This window comes from Patagioenas fasciata, chromosome 35 (genome assembly GCF_037038585.1).
Source record: "Patagioenas fasciata isolate bPatFas1 chromosome 35, bPatFas1.hap1, whole genome shotgun sequence".
Lineage (NCBI taxonomy): Eukaryota > Metazoa > Chordata > Aves > Columbiformes > Columbidae > Patagioenas > Patagioenas fasciata.
Genome location: NC_092554.1, coordinates 3,309,669 through 3,332,195, shown reverse-complemented (window position 1 = coordinate 3,332,195; position 22,527 = coordinate 3,309,669). Strand labels below are relative to the sequence as shown.

The 22,527-nt window shown below is 62.1% G+C and overlaps 2 protein-coding genes across 3 annotated transcripts; one reads left to right on the top strand and one right to left on the bottom strand.

Annotated features, from left to right (window-relative positions):
* The first annotated feature begins 1,509 nt into the window (after nucleotides 1-1,509).
* Nucleotides 1,510-9,259, top strand: RCN3 (reticulocalbin 3). Its single transcript, XM_065859635.2, has 8 exons — nucleotides 1,510-1,570; nucleotides 3,043-3,194; nucleotides 4,785-4,975; nucleotides 5,547-5,737; nucleotides 6,576-6,745; nucleotides 7,632-7,692; nucleotides 8,166-8,365; nucleotides 8,801-9,259. The coding sequence occupies exons 1-8, from the start codon at nucleotides 1,510-1,512 to the stop codon at nucleotides 8,906-8,908; spliced, it is 1,134 nt and encodes a 377-aa protein (XP_065715707.1). The 3' UTR covers nucleotides 8,909-9,259.
* A 113-nt stretch (nucleotides 9,260-9,372) lies between these two features.
* PRMT1 (protein arginine methyltransferase 1) lies at nucleotides 9,373-22,474 on the bottom strand. Of its 2 annotated transcripts, XM_071801149.1 has the most exons (11): nucleotides 22,385-22,429; nucleotides 20,707-20,760; nucleotides 20,343-20,441; nucleotides 19,187-19,342; nucleotides 17,496-17,559; nucleotides 16,724-16,866; nucleotides 14,573-14,660; nucleotides 14,347-14,462; nucleotides 13,083-13,233; nucleotides 11,598-11,719; nucleotides 9,373-10,113 (listed from the first exon to the last, which is right to left on the bottom strand). In XM_071801149.1, the coding sequence occupies exons 1-11, from the start codon at nucleotides 22,412-22,414 to the stop codon at nucleotides 10,030-10,032; spliced, it is 1,107 nt and encodes a 368-aa protein (XP_071657250.1). In that variant the 5' UTR covers nucleotides 22,415-22,429; the 3' UTR covers nucleotides 9,373-10,029. The 2 variants fall into 2 exon arrangements, with proteins under 2 accessions (XP_071657250.1, XP_065715754.2); XM_065859682.2 differs by lacking the exon at nucleotides 20,707-20,760 and having other exon boundaries at nucleotides 22,385-22,474.
* Between the last annotated feature and the right edge of the window lie 53 nt (nucleotides 22,475-22,527).

Below are 22,527 nucleotides of genomic sequence, written 5' to 3'. Positions count from 1 at the left end.
CTCCCGAACTCCTGGGTCCCCCCTAGAACTCCTGGGTCCCTCCCGAACTCCTGGGTCCCCCCTTGAACTCCTGGGTCCCCTCCCAAACGCCTGGGTCCCCCCTAGAACTCCTGGGTCCCCTCCCGAACTCCTGGGTCCCCCCTAGAACTCCTGGGTCCCTCCCGAACTCCTGGGTCCCCCCTTGAACTTCTGGGTCCCTCCCGAACGCCTGGGTCCCTCCCGAACTCCTGGGTCCCCCCCTGAACTCCTGGGTCCCCTCCCGAACGCCTGGGTCCCTCCCGAACTCCTGGGTCCCCCCCGAACTTCTGGGTCCCTCCCGAACGCCTGGGTCCCCTCCCGAACGCCCGGGTCCCTCCTGAACGCCTGGGTCCCCCCCAAATTCCTGGGTCCCCCCCAAATTCCTGCGTCCCCCCCGAACTCCTGGGTCCCCCTGGACGCCTGGGTCCCCCCGGACGCCTGGGTCCCCTCTCCTCCTCCCGGACGCCTGGGTTCTCTGGGATCCCCCCCTCTCCCCCCTCCCCCGGCTCAGCTCTAAATCCCCCGCGTGGGCTGAGACCCCCCCGTGCTGGGGGGGAGGGGCGGCCACCCGGACGCCTGGGTCCACTGCAGGGCCCTGCCCTCGGCGCAAGGACCCAGGAGTTCGGGGGACCCAGGCGTTCGGTAGAGGACCCAGGCGTTCGGGAGGGGACCCAGGAGTTCGGGAGGGGACCCAGGAGTTCAGGAGAGGACCCAGGAGTTCGGGGGACCCAGGCGTTCGGTAGAGGACCCAGGCGTTCGGGAGGGACCCAGGCGTTCGGGAGGGGACCCAGGAGTTCGAGAGGGGACCCATCAAGCCTAAGGGGGGGCAAAGCTCAGAGGTCGGAGGTCAGCGGGGGTCGGTGTCTCCTGAGAAAGGGGTGTGGCCAACGGACTGGGCGTGGTCATCAGCCCCTCCCCCGGTGGGCGGGGTCAGGGCGGGGCCGCCTCCGGGGTCCCAGCCGCAGCATGGGGCGGTTTCCATGGTGACGAGGCCGCTCTGGCCGCTCGTCTCGTTGGTGCGGGGGTGGTCCCGGCGATTTTCAGCTCCTTGGAGGACCGACCCGGACCCGGGGGGGCGGCTGATATGGGTGGGGGGAGCCCCCGGACTCCTGGGTCCCTCCCCGAACTCCTGGGTCCCCCCCGAACTCCTGGGTCCCCCCCACGAACTCCTGGGTCCTCCCCCCGAACTCCTGGGTTCCCCTCCCGAACTCCTGAATCCCTTTTGAACTCATGGGGTTCCCCCCGAACTCCTGGGTCCTCCCCCCGAACTCCTGGGTTCCCCTCCCGAACTCCTGAATCCCTTTTGAACTCATGGGGTTCCCCCCGAACTCCTGGGTCCTCCCCCCGAACTCCTGGGTCCCCCCCCCGAACTCCTGGCTCCCTTCTGAACTCATGGGGTTCCCCCCGAACTCCTGGGTTCCCTGAACTCCTGCGTCCCCCATGGGTGGGATATTGGGGGGGGGGGTCACAGGGGGGGTCACCGATGACGTCATGTCCCTCCGCCCATCCCCCCCCACCCCACGCACCGGGGGTGACAATGACAATGACACCGGTACGAGGGTTGGGAGAGGGCGGGGGGGGCAGGGGCAATCCCCCCAAACCGGGACCCCCACCCCCGGACGCCTGGGTCCCCTTGGGGAGGGGGCGGGGGTTGGGGGTCGATGTGGATCCCGGACGCCTGGGTCCCTTTTAGGGGGGTTGGGGAGGGAGGTGAGGGGAAGGTGGGGGCTGAGGGGGTCATGACCTCCCGGACGCCTGGGTCCATTTTGGGGGGGGGAGGGAGGGATTATGGGGGTCCCTGGGGGATGGGGTTGGGGGTCGTTGTGGGTCCCGGACGCCTGGGTCCCTTTTGGGGGGGGTCATGACCGCCCGGATGCCTGGGTCCACTTGGCAGGGGATTATGGGGGTCCCCTTGTGGGATGGGGTTGGGGGGTCAATGTGGGTCCCGGACTCCTGGGTCCACTTGGGGTTGGTTCCCAGACGCCTGGGTCCCCTTATGGAGGGGGGGGGTGTTGGGGGTCATTGTGGGTCCCGGACGCCTGGGTCCCTTTGGGGGGTTCCCGGACGCCTGGGTCCCTCTTACCTGGGTCCCCGCGGGTGCTGCCCCCCCTCCCCCGCCCGGCGCTTTTAAGGCCTCGGGGTCCCCCCCCTCCCCCACCCCGCCCCTCCCCCCCCGCGTTTCCTGCCCCCGACCCGAACAAACAGGAAGAGGTGGGGGGGGCGGAGGGGACCCAGGCGTCCGGGAGGGGACCCAGGCGTCCGGGTTCCCAGGGCCCCCCCCCCACACACTCGGGACCACGCCCTGAGCGGCCCCACCCCCCCTAAGGGACCCAGGCGTCCGGGACCTTCATTGACCCCAAAGCCACCAAGAGGGGACCCAGGCGTTCGGGCCCCACACCCCAAGAAGGGACCCAGGCGTCCAGGCCCCACAACCCAAGAAGGGACCCAGGCGTCTGGGACCTTCATTGCCCCCAAAGCCATGAAGAGGGGACGCAGGCGTTTGGGCCCCACACCCAAAAAGGGACCCAGGCGTCCGGGCCCCACACCCCAAGAGGGGACCCAGGTGTCCGGGTGGGTCCCGGTTCCCACGGGTGGTGGCAACGGCAGCGGGTGGGGCCCCCGTTCCAGCCCAGTATAGACCAGTATAACCCAGTATAGACCAGTATAACCCAGTATAACTCAGTACAACCCATTCCAGACCAGTATAACCCAGTATAACTCAGTATAGACCAGTACAACCCAGTACAGACAGTATAAGCCAGTCTGGCCCAGTATAACCCAGTCCAGACCAGCATAGACCAGTGTAACCCAGTATAACCCGTTCCAGACCAGTATAATCCAGTACAACGCAGTCCAGCCCAGTATAACCCAGTATATCCCAGTATAACGCAGTACAACCCATTCCAGATCAGTATATCCCAGTATATCCCAGTCCAGCCCATTCCCCCCACCTTGGCCCCGCCCCCTCCCTCATTTTGGGCCGAAAAACTCGGTTTTCCAGCAAAAAACCCGTTTCTCCCGCAGCAACGTGGCGGGCGGCAGCCAATGGGAGCGCGCGGAGCCGCCCCCACGTGGGCAGCGCGGCTGCCGATTGGTCAGAAGCGAACAGAGGGGGCGGGACGAGGCGCGCAAGGCCACGCCCCCTCCCTCCAATCCCGGGTCGGGCCGGGACTAAGGTGGGAAATGGGGGGGGGGGAAGGGGATTTTGGGGGAGATTTGGGGTATTTGGGGTTTTTTTGGGGATTTGGGGGGCGGGAGGGGTGGGGGAGGGTCTGGGGATTTGGCGGTTTTTTGGGGGGGAGCGGTCCCGAACTCCTGGGTCCCTTTTTGGGGAGTCCCCGAACTCCTGGGTCCCTTTTTGGGGAGTTCCCGAACTCCTGGGTCCCTTTTTGGGGAGGGTCCCCGGATGCCTGGGTCCCTTTTTAGGAGTCCCCGAACTCCTGGGTCCCTTTCTGGGGTTCCCCGAACTCCTGGGTCCCTTTTTTGGGGGGGTTGAGGGGAATCTTGGGGGAATTTGGGGCCATTTTGGGTCAAATTGGGGGAATTTGGGGCCATTTTGGGTCAAATTGGGGGTATTTTGGGGCCATTTTGAACCATTTTTGGTCCAACCCGGGGTGTTTTGGGGCCACTTTGGGTCAATTTTGGGGCATTTTGGGTCAAGTTTGAGGCATTTTGGGTCAATTTTGTAGCATTTTGGGACAATTTTGGGCCATTTTGGGTCAATTTGGGGGGAATTTTCATTCAATTTCGGGCCGTTTTGGGCCCATTTGGGACCTTTTTGGTCAAACCCTGGGTGTTTTGGGGCCATTTTGGGTCGTTCTGGGGGCATTTGGGGCCCTTTCGGGTCAATTTTGGGCCATTTTGGGGTCAATTTTGGGCCATTTTGGGTCGTTCTGGGGGCATTTGGGGCCCTTTCGGGTCAATTTTGGGCCATTTTGGGGTCAATTTTGGGCCATTTTGGGTCGTTCTGAGGGCATTTGGGGCTGTTTCTGTTCAATTTCAGGCCATTTTGGGTCAATTTGGGGCCATTTTGGGTTGTTCCGGGGGCATTTGGGGCCCATTTTGGGTCAATTTAGGGCCATTTTGGGTTGTTTGGGGGGCATTTCGGGCCCATTTTGGGTCAATTTGGGGCCATTTTGGGTCGTTCGGGGGGCATTTTTGGCCATTTCGGGTCAATTTTGGGCCATTTTGGACCCATTTTGGGTCGCTCTGAGGGCATTTGGGGCCCTTTCGGGTCAATTTTGGGCCATTTTGGGTTGCTCCGGGGGCATTTGGGGCCATTTGGGGTCAATTTTGGACCATTTTGGGCCCATTTTGGGTCAATTTGGGCCATTTTGTGTCGTTCCGGGGGCATTTGGGGCCATTTCGGGTCAATTTTGGGCCATTTTGGACCCATTTCGGGTCAATTTTGTGCTGATTTTGGGCCCATTTTGGGTCAATTTGGGCCATTTTGGGTCGTTCCGGGGGCATTTGGGGCCATTTCGGGTCAATTTTGGGCCATTTTGGGTCAATTTGGGCCATTTTGTGTCGTTCTGTGGGCATTTGGGGCCATTTCGGGTGAATTTTGGGCCATTTTGGACCCATTTCGGGTCAATTTTGTGCTGATTTTGGGCCCATTTTGGGTCAATTTGGGCCATTTTGGGTCGTTCCGGGGGCATTTGGGGCCATTTCGGGTCAATTTTGGGCCATTTTGGGTCAATTTGGGGCCATTTCGGGTCAATTTGGGGCCATTTTGTGCTGATTTTGGGGTGTCCGTGTCCCCCCAGATGCTGCGCTGCTGCTTCCGGCTGCTCCCGCTGCTGGGGGTGGTTTTGGGGTCCCCGCAGCCGCTCGGGGGGTTCGTCCCCCCCCACGACCATTCCCGGGGCTCCAGTTACGACCACGACGCCTTTTTGGGGCCAGAAGAGGCCAAAACGTTCGAGCAGCTGAGTCCTGAGGAGAGCAGGAGGAGACTGGGGTGGGGACCCAGGCATTCGGGGGGGACCCAGGAGTTCGGGAGGGACCCAGGAGTTCGGGGGACCCAGGAGTTCGGGGGGGACCCAGGAGTTCGGGAGGGACCCAGGCGTTCGGGGGACCCAGGAGTTCGGGAGGGACCCGGGAGTTCGGGGAGGGACCCAGGAGTTCGGGGGGACCCAGGAGTTCGGGAAGGGACCCAGGAGTTCGGGAGGGACCCAGGAGTTCGGGAGGGACCCAGGAGTTCGGGAAGGGACCCAGGAGTTCTGGAGGGACCCAGGAGTTCGGGAGGGACCCAGGAGTTCGGGGAGGGACCCAGGAGTTCGGGGGGGACTCAGGAGTTCAGGAGGGACCAAAATAGGGGACCCAGGAGTTCGGGAGGGACCCAGGAGTCCAGGAGGGACCCAGGAGTTCGGGGAGGGACCTAGGAGTTCGGGAGGGGACCCGGGACTTCGAGGAGGGACCCAGGAGTTCGGGGGAGGAACCCAGGAGTTCGGGGGAGGGACCCAGGAGTGATTTTGGGGTGATTTGCGGTGTTTTTGGGGTCCCCTTCACCCCTTTTTCTCCGCCCCCAGGCTGCTGGTGCCGTTGATTGACAAGGACGGGGGCGGGGCCGTGACGCTGAGCGAGCTCCGTGATTGGCTGGAGCGTCGGCTGCGCGGGGCGCGCGAGGAGAGCGTGGGGCGCGCGTGGGGGCGCCACGATCAGGACGGGGACGGCGTGGTGACCTGGACAGAGTATCGGGATGGGACCTTCGGGGACCGCGGTGAGGGACCGGGGGGCGGGGGGACCGGGGGGGACCCAGGAGTTCGGGGGGGACCCAGGAGTTCGGGAGGGACCCAGGAGTTCGGGGGGGACCCAGGAGTTCGGGGAGGGACCCAGGAGTTCGGGGGGACCCAGGAGTGCGGGGGGGACTCAGGAGTGCGGGGGGGGACCCAGGAGTGCGGGGGGACCCAGGAGTTCGGGGGGGACCCAGGATTGCGGGGGGGACCCAGGAGTGCGGGGGGGACCCAGGAGTGCGGGGGGACCCAGGAGTGCGGGGGGACCCAGGATTGCGGGGGGGACCCAGGAGTGCGGGGGGGACCCAGGAGTGCGGGGGGACCCAGGAGTGCGGGGGGACCCAGGATTGCGGGGGGGACCCAGGAGTGCGGGGGGACCCAGGAGTTCAGGTGGGGGACCCAGGAGTTCGGGAGGGACCCAGGAGTTTGGGTGGGGGACCCAGGAGTTTGGGTGGGGGACCCAGGAGTGCGGGAGGGACCCAGGAGTGCGGGGGGACCCAGGAGTGCGGGGGGGACCCAGGAGTTCAGGTGGGGGACCCAGGAGTTCGGGAGGGACCCAGGAGTTTGGGTGGGGGACCCAGGAGTGCGGGAGGGACCCAGGAGTGCGGGGGGACCCAGGAGTTTGGGGGGGACCCAAATAGGGGACCCAGGAGTTCGGGGGGGACCCAGGAGTTCGGGGAGACCCAGGGGTTCGGGAGGGACCCAGGATTTCAGGGGGGACCCAGGATTTCTTTGAGCAGGATGAGGGGTCCCCGAACTCCTGGGACCCTCAGGAGCGTTCCCGGACGCCTGGGTCCCCGCTGACCCCCATTCCCCCCCGTGCAGGTGACTTTGGGGACACGGAGCACCCCGAGCTGTACCAGCGCCTCCTGGCGCGCGACGAGCGGCGCTTCCGGGCGGCCGACGGGGACGGGGACGGCAGCGTCACCCGCGGGGAATTCGCCGCCTTCCTGCACCCCGAGGACTTCGAGCACATGAGCGGCGTCGTGGTCACGGTCAGCGCCCGGACGCCTGGGTCCATTTTCGGGGGGTCCCCCGGACGCCTGGGTCCATTTTCGGGGGGTCACCCGGATGCCTGGGTCCATTACTGGGGGTCCCCCGGACGCCTGGGTCCATTTTCGGGGGGTCACCCGGATGCCTGGGTCCATTACTGGGGGTCCCCCGGACGCCTGGGTCCATTTTCGGGGGGTCACCCGGATGCCTGGGTCCATTCTCGGGGGGTCACCCGGATGCCTGGGTCCATTACTGGGGGTCCCCCGGACGCCTGGGTCCATTTTCGGGGGGTCACCCGGACGCCTGGGTCCATTTTCAGGGGGTCCACCGAACTCCTGGGTCCCTTTATGGAGGGTCCCTGAACGCCTGGGTCCCTTTTTGGAGGAGTCCCCAGGACAACTGGGTCCATTTTTGGGGGTCACCCGGATGCCTGGGTCCATTACTGGGGGTCCCCCGGATGCCTGGGTCCATTATTGGGGGTCCCCCGAACTCCTGGGTCCCTTTTTGGAGGAGTCCCTGAACGCCTGGGTCCCTTTTTGGGGGTCTCTGGATGCCTGGGTCCCTTTTTGGGGGTCCCCGAACTCCTGGGTCCCTTTTTGGGGGGGGGTCCCGAACTCCTGGGTCCCTCTTTGGGGGGGGTCCCCGAACTCCTGGGTCCCTTTTAGGGGGGGGTCCCCGAACTCCTGGGTCCCTCTTTGGGGGGGGTCCCTGAACTCCTGGGTCCCTTTTTGGGGGGGGGTCCCCGAACTCCTGGGTCCCTCTTTGGGGGGGGTCCCCGAACTCCTGGGTCCCTTTTTGGGGGTGGTCCCTGAACTCCTGGGTCCCTTGCTGAGTGTCCCCGGACGCCGGGGTCCCGGGGGGCTGGGGGTGACCGTCCCCGTGTGACAGGAGACCATCGAGGACATGGACAGGAACGGGGACGGGCTCATCCAGGAGGACGAGTACATCGGTGAGCCCGGACGCCGGGGTCCCTTTTTGGGGAGGCTCCCCGAACTCCTGGGTCCCTTTTTGGGGCTCCCCGAATGCCTGGGTCCCTTTTTGCGGAGGGTCCCCTTTTCTGGGGGAAATGAGGACACCCCGAACTCCCGGGTCCTTCCCGAACTCCCGGGTCCCTCCCGAACTCCCGGGTCCCCCCCGAACGCCTGGGTCCCCCCCGAACGCCTGGGTCCCTCCCCGAACTCCTGGGTCCCTCCCTGAACTCCCGGGTCCCCCCCGAACGCCTGGGTCCCTCCCGCACCCCTGGGTCCCTCCCCGCACTCCTGGGTCCCTCCCGCACTCCTGGGTCCCTCCCGAACTCCTGGGTCCCTCCCCGAACTCCTGGGTCCCCCCCGAACTCCCGGGTCCCTCCCGCACTCCCGGGTCCCTCCCGCACTCCTGGGTCCCCCCCGCACTCCTGGGTCCCTGACCTGGCCCCTCCCCCAGCCGAGCTCACCGGGGGGTCCCCGGATTCCCCGGAGCCCCCGTGGGTGGCGGAGGAGCGGGAGCAGTTCCGGAAGGGGCGGGACCAGGACGGCGACGGCCAATTGAATCGCGCCGAGGTGGCCATGTGGGTGCGGCCCCCGAGCGGTGATTGGGCGGAGGTGGAGGCGGCGCATTTGATTCACCACGCGGACGGGGACAAGGTGACGGCCCCGAACGCCTGGGTCCCTCCCGAACTCCTGGGTCCCTCCCCAAACTCCTGGGTCCCTCCCCAAACTCCTGGGATCCCTCCCCGAACTCCTGGGTCCCTCCCGCACTCCTGGGTCCTTCCCCGCACTCCTGGGTCCCCCCGAACTCCTGGGTCCTTCCCGAACTCCTGGGTCCTTCCCGAACTCCTGGGTCCTTCCCGAACTCCTGGGTCCTTCCCCGCACTCCTGGGTCCCCCCTCGCACTCCTGGGTCCCTCCCCACACTCCTGGGTCCCTCCCAAACTCCTGGGTCCCCCCTCGCACTCCTGGGTCCCTCCCACACTCCTGGGTCCCTCCCAAACTCCTGGGTCCCTCTGAACTCCTGGGTCCCCCCGAACTCCTGGGTCCCTCCCGAACGCCTGGGTCCCTCCCGAACGCCTGGGTCCCCCAGGACGGTCAGCTGACCCGCGCCGAGATCCTGGCCCAATGGCAGCTCTTTGTGGGCAGTCGCGCCACCAATTACGGAGAAGACCTGGAGAGACCACATGACGAGCTGTGACCCCCGGACGCCTGGGTCCCCTCCCAAATTCCTGGGTCCCCCCAAATTTCAGGTCCCCTATTTGGGTCCCTCCCGGACGCCTGGGTCCCTTCCCAAAATACTGGGTCCCCCCAAATTTTGGGTCCCCTATTTGGGTCCCTCCCAAATTCCTGGGTCCCCCCAAGTTTTGGGTCCCCTCCCGGACGCCTGGGTCCCCCCAGATTCTTGGTCCCTCCCAAACTCCTGGGTCCCCCCCCAAATTTTGGGTCCCCTCCCGGACGCCTGGGTCCCCCCAGGTGCTTGTTGGGGGGGGTGGGGTGTGGGTGTCACATGTGCAGGGAATAAAGATTTGGGGGTCACCCCCCCCCCACAGTCTCAGCCGTGACATTGGGGACCCCCCCCAGTGACGTCACCAACCCGATGACATCACAAAACCAGTGACGTCACCAACGCGATGACATCATCAACCCTGATGACATCACGGCCCCATTTTCATGTTTATTGATACAAAACCATAAGTTACGAAATGGGGGGGGGGAGGGGACATTGGGGACCCCCCCAAATTGTCACACCCCCCCACATAAGGGGGGAGGGGCCACTGGGGACCCCCCCCACCCAAAGAACTTGGGGACCCCCCCAATAATACAGAATGAGCCCTATTAATGGGGGGGTGGGGGGCAATTTGGGGACCCCCCCCCCGGACCCCAATAATAATGGGGGTGACATGGGGCCAATGTCACCCCAACCATGGGGGGGGTGTCCCTGGTATTGGTGGGGGGTCACTTGGGGTCTCCCCCCATTTTTGGGGTCCCCCCTTACTTATGGGGGGGGACACCCATTGGGGACCCCAATAATAATGGGGGGGGTGACATGGGGACAATGGCCCCAAATCATCATAATAAGGGAGGGGGGGGGGTCACTTGGGGTCCCCCCATTTTTGGGGTGTCCCCCATTTTTGGGGTGTCCCCCATATTATAGTGAATGGAGGGGGGGGGTGTTTGTCCCCCTATTGGTGACACAGGGACAATGTGACCCCCCCGTAAGTGGCACCGTTGGGTAGGGGGGGGTCCGGTGATTTGAGGGGGGGGGGGTTTGGGGGTGCCCCCCCCCCCAGGTTTGGGGGTGCCCCCCCGGTTTTGGGGTCAGCGCATGCGGTAATCGGTGGAGCAGGAGAGCTCGCTGAGCTGCCCCTTGAAGTCCAGGTCGATGGTGAAGTCCAGGTCGCGCTGGGGGGGAAATGGGGTCACCGTGGGGTCACGGGGTCACCCAGGGGTCATGGGTTCACCCGGGGGTCATGGGGTCACCCGGGGTCATAGGGGTCACCCGGGGTCATGGGGTCACCCGGGGTCATAGGGGTCAGCCAGGGTCATGGGGTGACCCGGGCTCAGCCAAGGGTCACTAGGGGTCATCAGGGTCAGTTGGGGGTTATGGTGTCAGCCAAGGGTCATGGGGTCAGCCAAGGGGTCACAAGGGTCACCAGGGGGTCAATGATGGGGGGAGGGGACACAGGGTCACCACGGGTCATGGGGTCACCCAGGGGTCATGGGGTCACTGCTAGGGGAAGAGGGGTCACCAAGATAAGGGGGGGACCCCAACCGCCCCCCCCCCCCCCCAAGGTCCCCCCACAATGTCCCCAAGGTCCCCGCCATGTCCCCAAGGTCCACCCAATGTCCCCAAGGTCTCCAGACCCAAGTTCTGGACCTTGAGCTCCCTGGTGACACCACCAGAACAATGAGTGTCCCCATGTCCCCACGATCCAGCCCCTGTCCCCAATGTCCCCCGGGTCCCCACCATGTCCCCAAGGTCCACCCAATGTCCCCAAAGTCACCCCAAGTCTCCCCAGGGTCTCCAGACTCAAGTTCTCGACCTTGAGCTCCATGGTGACACCACCAGAACACTGAGTGTCCCCATGTCCCCACGATCCAGCCCCTGTCCCCAAAGTCCCACCCATGTCCCCTTGATGTCCCCAAGGTCTCCAGACTCAAGTTCTTGACCTTGAGTTCCATGGTGACACCACCAGAACACTGAGTGTCCCCATGTCCCCAAGGTCATCCCAATGTCCCCGAGGTCCCCGCCATGTCCCCAAGGTCCACCCAATGTCCCCAAAGTCACCCCAAGTCTCCCCAGGGTCTCCAGACTCAAGTTCTTGACCTTGAGCTCCATGGCGACACCACCAGAACACTGAGTGTCCCCATGTCCCCAGGGTCACCCCAATGTCCCCCCTGTGTCCCCAAGGTCCATCCCATGTCCCCAAGGTCCACCCAATGTCCCCAAGGACCCCCCCGTGTCCCCAAGGTCCCACCCATGTCCCCCCTGTGTTCCCAGATCACCCCAAGTGTCCCCAAGGTCTCCAGACTCAAGTTCTTGACCTTGAGCTCCATGGTGACACCACCAGAACACTGAGCGTCCCCATGTCCCCACGAACCAGCCCCTGTCCCCAATGTCCCCCCGTGTCCCCAGGGTCCCCCCCACATCCCCAGGGTCCCCCCAAGGTCCCCACCATGTCCCCAAGGTCCACCCAATGTCCCCAAAGTCACCCCAAGTCTCCCCAGGGTCTCCAGACTCAAGTTCTTGACCTTGAGCTCCATGGTGACACCACCAGAACACTGAGCGTCCCCATGTCCCCACAATCCACCCCCTGTCCCCGAGGTCACCCCAATGTCCCCCCCATGTCCCCAGCGTCCCCCCCGCGTCCCCCGTGTCCCCGTACGTTGTTCTTGGCGTTGGGTTTCATGGTGATGGTGCCGAAGATCTCCTCGCCGCTCTTCACCGTCAGGTATTCCTCCATGTAGAACACCGTCTGCTTCCAGTGCGTGTACGGGGACTCGGGGCCTGGGGACATGGGGACATCGTCAGAGACATGGGGACAGCATCAGAGACACCATGAGAGACATGGGGACATCATGGGGACATCGTCAGAGACACCATCAGAGACATGGGGATGCCATGGGGACATCGTCAGAGACATGGGGACGCCATGGGGACATCGTCAGAGACATGGGGACACCATGGGGACATCGTCAGAGACATGGGGACACCATGGGGACATCACGAGAGACATGGGGACATCATGAGAGACATGGGGACATCATGAGAGACATGGGGACAGCATCAGAGACACCATCAGAGACATGGGGACACCATGGGGACATCATCAGAGACATGGGGACATCCTCAGAGACACCATCAGAGACATGGGGACATCATGGGGACATCGTCAGAGACATGGGGACATCATCAGAGACATGGGGACACCATGGGGAGATCATGAGAGACATGGGGACACCATGGGGACATCATCAGAAACATGGGGACATCAACAGGGACATCATCAGAGACATGGGGACATCATGAGAGACATGGGGACAGCATCAGAGACATGGGGACACCATGGGGACATCATCAGAGACACCATCAGAGACATGGGGACATCATCAGAAACATGGGGACATCAACAGGGACATGAGAGACATGGGGACATCAATGGGAACATCAATGGGGACTTGGGCCTGGTGACATCAATGGGGACAATGGGGACATCAATGGGGACATGGGGACATCATCAGGGACACTGGGGACATCAGAGAGATGAGGACATCAATGGGGACACTTGTTGCTGCACTTGTTGCTATGGAGACCGCGACAGGGGCTGCTGTTGGCTCCGCCCTCTCCGGGCTGACTCCGCCCCCTCTCCCTCCTTTATCAGCTGTTGCTATGGAGACCGCGACAGGGGCTGCTGTTGGCTCCGCCCTCTCCGGGCTGACTCCGCCCCCTCTCCCTCCTTTATCAGCTGTTGCTATGGAGACCGCGACAGGGGCTGCTGTTGGCTCCGCCCCCTCAGGGCTGACTCCACCCCCTCTCCCTCCTTTATCAGCTGTTGCTACGGAGACTGCGACAGGGGCTGCTATTGGCTCCGCCCCATCTGGGGCTGACTCCGCCCCCTCTCCCTGCTTTATCAGCTGTTGCTATGGAGACCGCGACAGGGGCTGCTGTTGGCTCCGCCCCCTCTGGGCTGACTCCGCCCCCTCCCTTAGGCTCCGCCCCTTAGGCGCCCCCTATGGGTGGAGAAGCCGCTTCTCTTGTGCCCATAGGGAACCCCATTGAGCCTTAGCATTGGCTCCGCCCCCTCTGTGGCTGACCCTGCCCCCTTTAGGCTCCACCCCCTCCAGGCCCCGCCCCTCCAGGCCCCGCCTACTGGTGGAGAAGCCGGTTCTCTTGTGGCAGCGCGTGAACTCGATGTTGAAATAGGCGACGAGCGCGTGGACGTAATCGTTGCGCTTGACCTGCAGGCAGAACGGGGCGGTGAATGTCAGCTCCTCCACCTTCACCGAGTAGATGTCGACCTCCTGGGGGAAGAACGGGCGAAAGCGGTGAAAACCGCGGCCAAAAACGACCAAAAACGGCGAAATCCGACCCGAAATACGGCCGGAGATGGAGGTGTGAGAATCACAGGAATATGGCCCGAAAATCAGCCCAAAATGGACCTAAATCCACCCAAACTCGGCTCCTGAACCTTCACGAAGTTCACGGTCAATTCCTGGGAAATGAGCCCAAAATCAGCGCCAAAAATGACCAAAAACGGCGAAATCGGACCCAAAATACGGCCGGAGATGGAGGCGTGGAAATAACACAAACAGACCCAAAACCAAGCCCCAAAATGGACCTAAATCCACCCAAACTCGGCTCCTGAACCTTCATTGAGTAAGTGGCCAATTTATTGGGAAATGAGCCCAAAATCAGCGCCAAAAATGACCAAAAGTGGCAAAATTTGACCCAAAACTCAGCCTGAGATAGAGACCCAAAAAACGGCCTCAAAAACCTCCAAACTGACCCCAAAATGCACCCAAATCCACCCAAACTCAGCTCTTGAACCTTCATTGAGTAATTGGAAAATTTATAGGGAAATGAGCCCAAAATCAGCGCCAAAAATGACCCAAAACCCTCCAAATTCACCCCAAAAAACCACAGCCTAAAATACGGACCCCCCAAAAACCCCCAAATTCACCCCAAAATGCAATAAACACATTTTTGGGGCTAAAAAAGGCAAATTCAAGCTCCAAATATGACCGGGGGGGGGGGGGGGGGTGTCACGTGACCCCCTAATTTCCCAGGAGGTCACATGACAACCCCCAAAAGTCACATGACCCCCATCAGGTGCAATTTGCAGAACCACAGAGTCCCCAAAATCCACATTTTTGGCCCCAAAAACATCAAATCCAACCCCATGACCCCCCAAAAATTGAGTGTGGGGGGGTCACGTGACCCCAACAGTTACCCAGGGTGGGGTCACGTGACCCCCAATTTCCCAACGGGGTCACGTGACCCCCCCCCCCAAGTCACCCCTGGGTGTTAATTCAGGGAACCAGAAATACCCCAAAAACCCCATTTTTTGCCCCAAAAACGACCCAGGGGGGGTTCAGGTGACCCCCCCCCTAATTACCACTGGGCTAATTAACTACCTTAATTAAACAGGCGTTGGTAACGAGCTGCTTGGGGTCCACCACGTCCACCAGCGGCTCCTTGATGGCCACGTCCTTGATGCACGACATGTCGAAGCCGTAAACGTTTTCCCACCCTTATTTTGGGGGAGAAAACCCAAAAATGGGCATTTTAACACCTTGGGGGAGGAGGGGGATGAGTGTAGAGACCCAACATGGGGGTTTTTGGCCCCAAAAAGCGGCTCACAGTGGATCTTGTAGTCCTTGTACTGCCGGTCCTCGATGGCCGTGACGTAGAGGGTGGCGCGGTCGGGGAAGATGAGACCGTCGGGGGTCTGCGGACACACGGACAGGGACCCAGGAGTTCGGGGGACCCAGGAGTTCGGGGAGGGACCCAGGAGTTCGGGGACAAGGGACCCAGGAGTTCGGGGACTCCCTAGAAAGGGACCCAGGAGTTCGGGGAACCACAGAAAGGGACCCAGGAGTTCGGGGAGGGACCCAGGAGTTTTTTTGGGGTTTTTTGGGGCTGTGCTTTCTGGGGGGGTCAGGGGGTGCAGGGGTGTCTGGGGGTGTCCCCAGGGGGGTGATTTGGGGTGTCCCCTCCTCACCAGCCACTTGTCCGTGCGTAGATGAGGGTGTTGAGCATGGACTCATAGTACGGTCAGTGGGGTTGAATGGGGGGACTGGGTGGATCTGGGTGGATTTTGGGGGCCCTGTGTTTTCTGGGGGGGTCAGGGGGGTGCGGGGGGTCTGGGGGTGTCCCCAGGGGGGTGATTTGGGGTGTCCCCCCCTCACCAGCCACTTGTCCCGTGTGTAGATGAGGGTGTCGAGCATGGACTCATAGTACGGTCAGTGGGGTTGAATGGGGGGACTGGGTGGATTTGGGGTGGATTTGGGTGGATTTTGGGGGGTTTTTGGGGCTGTGTTTTCTGGGGGGTCAGGGGGACCCAGGGGGGTCTGGGGGTGTCCCCAGGGGGGTGATTTGGGGTGTCCCCCCCTCACCAGCCACTTGTCCCGTGCGTAGATGAGGGTGTCGAGCATGGACTCATAGTACGGTCAATGGGGTTGAATGGGGGGACTGGGTGGATTTGGGTGGATTTTGGGGGCCCTGTGTTTTCTGGGGGGGTCAGGGGGGTGCGGGGGGGTCTGGGGGTGTCCCCAGGGGGGTGATTTGGGGTGTCCCCGCCTCACCAGCCACTTGTCCCGTGCGTAGATGAGGGTGCTGAGCATGGACTCATAGTACGGTCAATGGGATTGAATGGGGGGACTGGGTGGATTTGGGGTGGATTTGGGGTGGATTTTGGGGGTTGTGTTTTCTAGGGGGGGTCAGGGGGGTGCAGGGGGGTCTGGGGGTGTCCCCAGGGGGGTGATTTGGGGTGTCCCCCCCTCACCAGCCACTTGTCCGTGCGTAGATGAGGGTGTCGAGCATGGACTCATAGTACGGTCAGTGGGGTTGAATGGGGGGACTGGGTGGATTTGGGGTGGATTTGGGGTGGATTTTGGGGGCCCTGTGTTTTCTGGGGGGGTCAGGGTGACCCGGGGGGGTCTGGGGGTGTCCCCAGAGGGGTGATTTGGGGTGTCCCCCCCTCACCAGCCACTTGTCCCGTGCACAGATGAGGGTGTCGAGCATGGACTCATAGTATGGTCAGTGGGGTTGAATGGGGGGACTGGGTGGATTTGGGTGGATTTTGGGGGTTTTTGGGGCTGTGTTTTCCGGGGGGGTCAGAGGGACCCAGGGGGGTCTGGGGGTGTCCCCAGGGGGGTGATTTGGGGTGTCCCCTCCTCACCAGCCACTTGTCCGTGCGTAGATGAGGGTGTCGAGCATGGACTCATAGTACGGTCAGTGGGGTTGAATGGGGGGACTGGGTGGATTTGGGGTGGATTTGGGTGGATTTTGGGGGGTTTTTGGGGCTGTGTTTTCTGGGGGGTCAGGGGGACCCAGGGGGGTCTGGGGGTGTCCCCAGGGGGGTGATTTGGGGTGTCCCCTCCTCACCAGCCACTTGTCCGTGCGTAGATGAGGGTGTCGAGCATGGACTCATAGTACGGTCAGTGGGGTTGAATGGGGGGACTGGGTGGATTTGGGGTGGATTTGGGTGGATTTTGGGGGGTTTTTGGGGCTGTGTTTTCTGGGGGGTCAGGGGGACCCAGGGGGGTCTGGGGGTGTCCCCAGGGGGGTGATTTGGGGTGTCCCCTCCTCACCAGCCACTTGTCCGTGCGTAGATGAGGGTGTTGAGCATGGACTCATAGTACGGTCAATGGGGTTGAATGGGGGGACTGGGTGGATTTCGGGTGGATTTGGGGTGGATTTTGGGGGCCCTGTGTTTTCTGGGGGGTCAGGGGGACCCAGGGGGGTCTGGGGGTGTCCCCAGGGGGGTGATTTGGGGTGTCGCCCCCTCACCAGCCACTTGTCCCGTGCGTAGATGACGGTGTTGAGCATGGACTCGTAGAACAGGCAGTAGCCCATCCACTCGCTGATGATGATGTCGACCTTGTCCACCGGCAGCTCCACCTCCTCCACCTTCCCCTTGATGATCGACACCACTGCGGGGGCAATTAGTGTTAATTAGCATTAATTAGGGGGCCAGGGGGGCGCTGGGGGGGGAGTTTGGAGGGAATTATGGGGGGAAATAGGGGGGAACTGGGGGACGGTGCTGCATCAGAAGCTCTGGGTTCCCATTGATGGGCGACAACACTTTGGGGGTGATAAGCGCTAATTAACGCTAATTAGGGGGATTGGGGGTTATGAGGGGGTTGGGGGGAGGGATGTGGGGGTAATTAGGGGTAATTAAGGGGGAAATGGATGGGAATTGGGGGATGATGCTGCAGCGGCAGCTCCAGGTTGCCATTGATGGGTGACAGCACTTTGGGGGTGATTAGCGCTAATTAACGCTAATTAGGGGGATGGGGGTAATCAGAGGATTGGGGGGGTAGTGGGAGGGATGTGGGGGGTAATTAGGGGGATTAGGAGGTAATTAGGGGTAATTAGGGGGGAAATGGGGGGACAATTCTGCACTGGAAGCTCCGGGTTCCCATTGATGGTTGACAGAACTTTGGTAGTAATTAATGGTAATTAATGGTAATTAGGGGGCTGGGGGGGTCCTGGGGTTAATTAGGTGGTTGGGGGGGGATGTGGGGGTAATTAGGGCGCTGGGGGTTAATTGGGGTCTCACCGTGATCCAGTTTATTGGCTTTGACGATCTTGACGGCGTAGTCGGAAATACTGGAGCACTCGATCTGGGGGGAAACGGGGTGAGGGACCCCAAAATGACCCAAAACCCCCCAAAATGAACCCCAGACCCCCCCAGAAACCCCATGGGGACCCCAAGGGAACCCCAGGGGACCCCAAACTACATGGGGGGACCCCAAATTACACGGGGGGACCCCAAATTACACGGGGAACCCCAAAACTGACCCCAATGAGCCATCAAGCACCAGCTTGAGCCGCCAACATTCAGAGGCCCCCAAATGGCCCCAAAACCCCCCAAAATGACCCCCCCAAAAAAACCCAAACCCCACAGGGACTCCGAGGGACCCCCAGGGGACCCCAATTTCCATGGGGGACCCCAAATTCCTCTGGGGACCCCAAAACTGATGCAAATGAGCCATCAAGTACCAGCTTGAGCTGTGAACATCCAGAGGATGCTGGTGCCCCCAAATGGCCCAAAAACACCCAAGCCCCCCCCAAAATGACCCAAAATAACCCCAAAACCCCCTAGGAATGTCCTGAGGACTCCAAGGGACCCCAATTTCCATGGGGGACCCCAAATTCCTCTGGGGACCCCAAAACTGACCCCAATGAGCCATCAAGCACCAGCTTGAGCTGTGAAAATTCAGAGGATGCTGGTGCCCCCAAATGGCCCCAAAACCCCCCAAAATTACCCCTCAAAAAAACCCCAAACCCCACAGGGACTCCGAGGGACCCCTAGGGGACCCCAATTTCTATGGGGGACCCCAAATTCCTCTGGGGACCCCAAAACTGATGCAAATGAGCCATCAAGTACCAGCTTGAGCTGTGAACATCCAGAGGATGCTGGTGCCCCCAAATGGCCCAAAAACCCCCAAGCCCCCCCCCAAATGACCCAAAATAACCCCAAAACCCCCCAGGAATGTCCTGAGGACTCCAAGGGACCCCAATTTCCATGGGGGACCCCAAATTCCCCTGGGGACCCCAAAACTGATGCAAATGAGCCATCAATTACCAACTTGAGCTGTGAACATCCAGAGGATACTGATGCCCCCAAATGGCCCCAAAACCCCCCAAAATGATCCCCCAAAAAAACCCCAAACCCCACAGGGACTCCAAGGGACCCCCGGGGGACCCCAAACTCTGCGGGGGACCCCGAAACTGACCCCAATGAGCCATCAAGCACCAGCTTGAGCTGGGAACATCCAGAGGATGCTGGTGCCCCCAAATGGCCCCAAAACCCCCCAAAATGACCCCCAAAAAAACCCCAAACCCCACAGGGACTCCAAGGGACCCCCGGGGGACCCCAAACTCCGCGGGGGACCCCGAAACTGACCCCAATGAGCCATCAATTACCAACTTGAGCTGTGAACATCCAGAGGATACTGATGCCCCCAAATGGCCCCAAAACCCCCCAAAATGATCCCCCAAAAAAACCCCAAACCCCACAGGGACTCCAAGGGACCCCGGGGGACCCCAAACTCCGTGGGGGACCCCGAAACTGACCCCAATGAGCCATCAAGCACCAGCTTGAGCTGGGAACATCCAGAGGATGCTGATGCCCCCAAATGGCCCCAAAACCCCCCAAAATGATCCCCCAAAAAAACCCCAAACCCCACAGGGACTCCAAGGGACCCCCGGGGGACCCCAAACTCCGCGGGGGACCCCGAAACTGACCCCGATGACGCGTTTGGCGCCGGCTTTGGCGGCGAACATGCAGAGGATGCCGGTGCCGCTGCCCACGTCCAGCACCACCTTGTCCTTGAACAGGTGCCGGTTGTGGAACATGGAGTTGCGGTACGTGAGGGTGCGCACCTCGTCCTTCAGCATCTCCTGGGGGAAAACGGGGGGTTGGGGGGGTCCTGAACCCCAAAATACCCCCCCGAACCCCCTCCCAAAACCCCAAACCTGCCCCGAACCCCCAAACCCGCCCTGAACCCCCCAAATCGCTCCATAGTCCCCATGAGTCTCTGTGGGGTCCCCATGAGTCTCTATGGAGGCCCCAGGATCACTTTGTGCTTCAGCATCTCCTGGGGGGTTTTGGGGGGGCCCTGAACCCCAAAATACCCCCAGGACCCCCCTCAAACCCCCCCATGAACCCCCAAATCCAATCTGAACCCCCAAACCCACCCTGAACCCCCCAAATCGCTCCATAGTCCCCATGAGTCTCTATGGGGGCCCCAGAGTCACTTTGTGCTTTGGTGTCTCCTGGGGGGTTTGGGGGGGCCCTGAACCCCAAAATACCCCCCCGAACCCCCCCCCCCAAAACCCCAAACCCGTCCCGAACCCCCAAACCCGCCCTGAACCCCCCAAATCGCTCCATAGTCCCCATGAGTATCTATGGAGGCCCCAGGGTCACTTTGTGCTTTGGTGTCTCCTGGGGGGTTTGGGGGGGTCCTGAACCCCAAAACACCCCCCTGAGCCCCTCCCTTAACCCCCATTGAACCCCCAACCCCCCCCAAACCCGCTCCTCCCCCTCCTGGGAGGATAAAGGGCCCCCACAAAAAAAATTACCGTATTTTCCAGTATTTTGGGGCAGGCACAAAAGGTTTGGGGGGAGCAAATAAATTTGGGTGGGCCCAAGAAAATGGGGGGGGGGGGTGCCAAGAAATTTTGGGGGTGTCCAAGCCCCACAGCCCCCCCCAAAATGTGCGCCCCCTCCCCCAAAGGAAGGATAAAGGGCTCCCCCCCCCAAATTACCGTATTTACTGTATTTTGGTGCAATGCAAATATTTTGGGGGGGGTCGAGGGGATTGGGGAGGGGGTAAAGGGATGTGGGGGGGTCAAGGGGATGTGGGGGGGCTTTTTGGGGTGCGGGGGGGGTCCCCGTTACCTCGTGGATGCCGAAATGGGCGTAAGAATCGAAATAATAGTCCTTGGAGGTCATCTCCTCCGCTGAGGGTTTGCTGCTCTCGCCGGGGGGGCACGAAACCTATGGGGGGGGGACATATACAAAAATGGGGGGGTCACCATATGGGGGACACCCCCCCCGCCCCCAAAATCTTGGGGATTCCCCCTGAAAATCCATTGGGATCAACACCCCCCCTCCCTGCTTCAATCCTGGTGCTGCTGCGTGGGGGTTTGGGGGGTTTATGGGGGTTTTGGGGTGCTGTTTTTTTTTGGGGGGGGGTGTTGGGGGTTTTGGGGGGTCCTGGGGGGGTTTTGGGGGGGTTTTTGGGGGGGTTGTGGATATTTACAGTTTCTAGCGGCGGCTGGAGCCTCATCCCGGTAGCCAGGGAGGCTACAAGGGTCTGCGGGAGAGACACGGACACGGTCACCCCAAAATGGGGGGGACCCCAAAATGGGGGGGACCCCGGAATGGGGGCGACCCCGGAATGGGGGGGACCCCGGAATGGGGGGGGCACAACCTCGAAATGGGGGGGACCCCGGAATGGGGGGGACCCCGGAATGGGGGGGACACAACCTCGAAATGGGGGGGACCCCGGAATGGGGGGGACCCCAGAATGGGGGGGAGACAACCTGGAAATAGGGGGGACACACCAAAATGGGGGGGACCCTGAAATGGGGGGACCCTGGAAATGGGGGAGACCCCAAAATGGGGGGCACCCCAAAGTGGAGGGGACCCCAAAATGGGTGAGATCCTGGAAATGGGGGAGACCTCAAAACGGGGGGCACCCCAAAATGGGGGGATCCCAAAAAGGGGGGGACACCCTGGAAAGGGGGGGACCCTAAAAATGGGGGGGGCACCCCAAAACACTGGGGTGTGGGAGCAGCCCTGGGGGGGTTGGCTCAGGGTGGTGATTTGGGGGGGTTGGGGGGGATCATGGGCTCATTTTTTGGGGGGTTCAGAGGATGTGGGGGGGTCAGGGGAGCATTTTTTGGGGGGGGGTGGGACCTTTTATTGGGGGGTTCTGGGGGATCATGGGACCATGCATTTTGGGGGGGTCATCACCCTATTTGGGGGTGCTGGGGATTTGGGGGGGTCAAGGCCCCATTCTTAGGGGGTCAGGGCCCTATTTTGGGGGGGCTGGGGGGGAGTATTTTTGGGGGGGCAGCAGCTCCTGTGTAACATTTCCCCCCCCCCCAATCACAACGACCCCCCCAATCCCCCCCCCCCAATATCACGACAGGCCCCGCCCCCTTTTTTTTGTCCCCGCGCTGGCGGGATCCTTGGGTCGGGGGCGTGGCCAGGGAGGCGGTGGGCGTGGCCACACAGGGAGGGGGAGAAACCACTTTGGAAGTAGGCGTGGCCAAAACGGGCGGGCGTGGTCACAGAACGGGTGGGCGTGGCCAAAGGGGGCCCCGCGCCCCTCCCCACGTGGCCCCGTCGCCACGTGGCCCCTCCCCCCGAACCCCACCGCATCCCCCAGACCCATTGAGGCCCCCCCAGACCCCCCCACGACTCATTAGAGCCCCCCAGACCCAATTAAAGGCCCCCAGACCCAATTAAGGGCCCACAGACCCAATTAAGGGCCCCCAGGGTCCCCCCCAGCTGCATTAGGTCCCCCCACTCCAACCCAATTAAAACCCCTCAGACCCAATTAAGAACCCGCAGACCCCCCCCAAAACTCACCAGCCCCCCCCCAGCCCCAATTAAGCCCCCACTTTATTACAATGCGACCCCCCCAACCCCATTAACCCGCCCCCAGTCCCAAACAGCCCCCCCCGAGCCCCCCCCAGCCCCATTTGGGCGCCCCCGGGTCCCCCCCGGCCCCATTTGGGCCCTTCCAGGTGCATTAACCGACCCCCCCGACCCCATTTCGGGCCTCCCGGCCGCGTTAAGCGACCCCCGCGCCCCGCCCGGGCACCTCGGGGCCCCCCCCGGCACACTGAGGGCCCCCCCGGCCCCGTGAAACCCCAATTAAGCCGCAATTAACCCCAATTAAGCCGCAATTCCCGCCATCTCCCGCTCACCTCCATGATACAATTCGTCGCCTCCGCCATCTTGTGAGCGCGAGGAGCAGCCCCCCCCGCCTTTTATGGCGTGGGCGGGGCCCCCGCGCGCTCTCCCATTGGCCGCCGCTCCCCCCGGCGACGCCGTCCCATTGGTTGGAGGG

Coding starts and splice junctions, on each gene's coding strand:
- RCN3 (XM_065859635.2), top strand. CDS start 1,510: ATGTCCCTCCGCCCATCCCCCCCCACCCCACGCACCGGGGGTGACAAT. Junction 7,693..8,165: donor CCAGGAGGACGAGTACATCG/GTGAGCCCGGAC, acceptor CCCCTCCCCCAG/CCGAGCTCACCGGGGGGTCC. Junction 8,366..8,800: donor ACCACGCGGACGGGGACAAG/GTGACGGCCCCG, acceptor TGGGTCCCCCAG/GACGGTCAGCTGACCCGCGC.
- PRMT1 (XM_071801149.1), bottom strand. CDS start 22,414: ATGGCGGAGGCGACGAATTGTATCATGGAG. Junction 17,560..19,186: donor GCGCCAAACGCGTCATCGGG/GTCAGTTTCGGG, acceptor GTTTCCCCCCAG/ATCGAGTGCTCCAGTATTTC. Junction 14,661..16,723: donor ACGCACGGGACAAGTGGCTG/GTGAGGGGGCGA, acceptor GTGTGTCCGCAG/ACCCCCGACGGTCTCATCTT.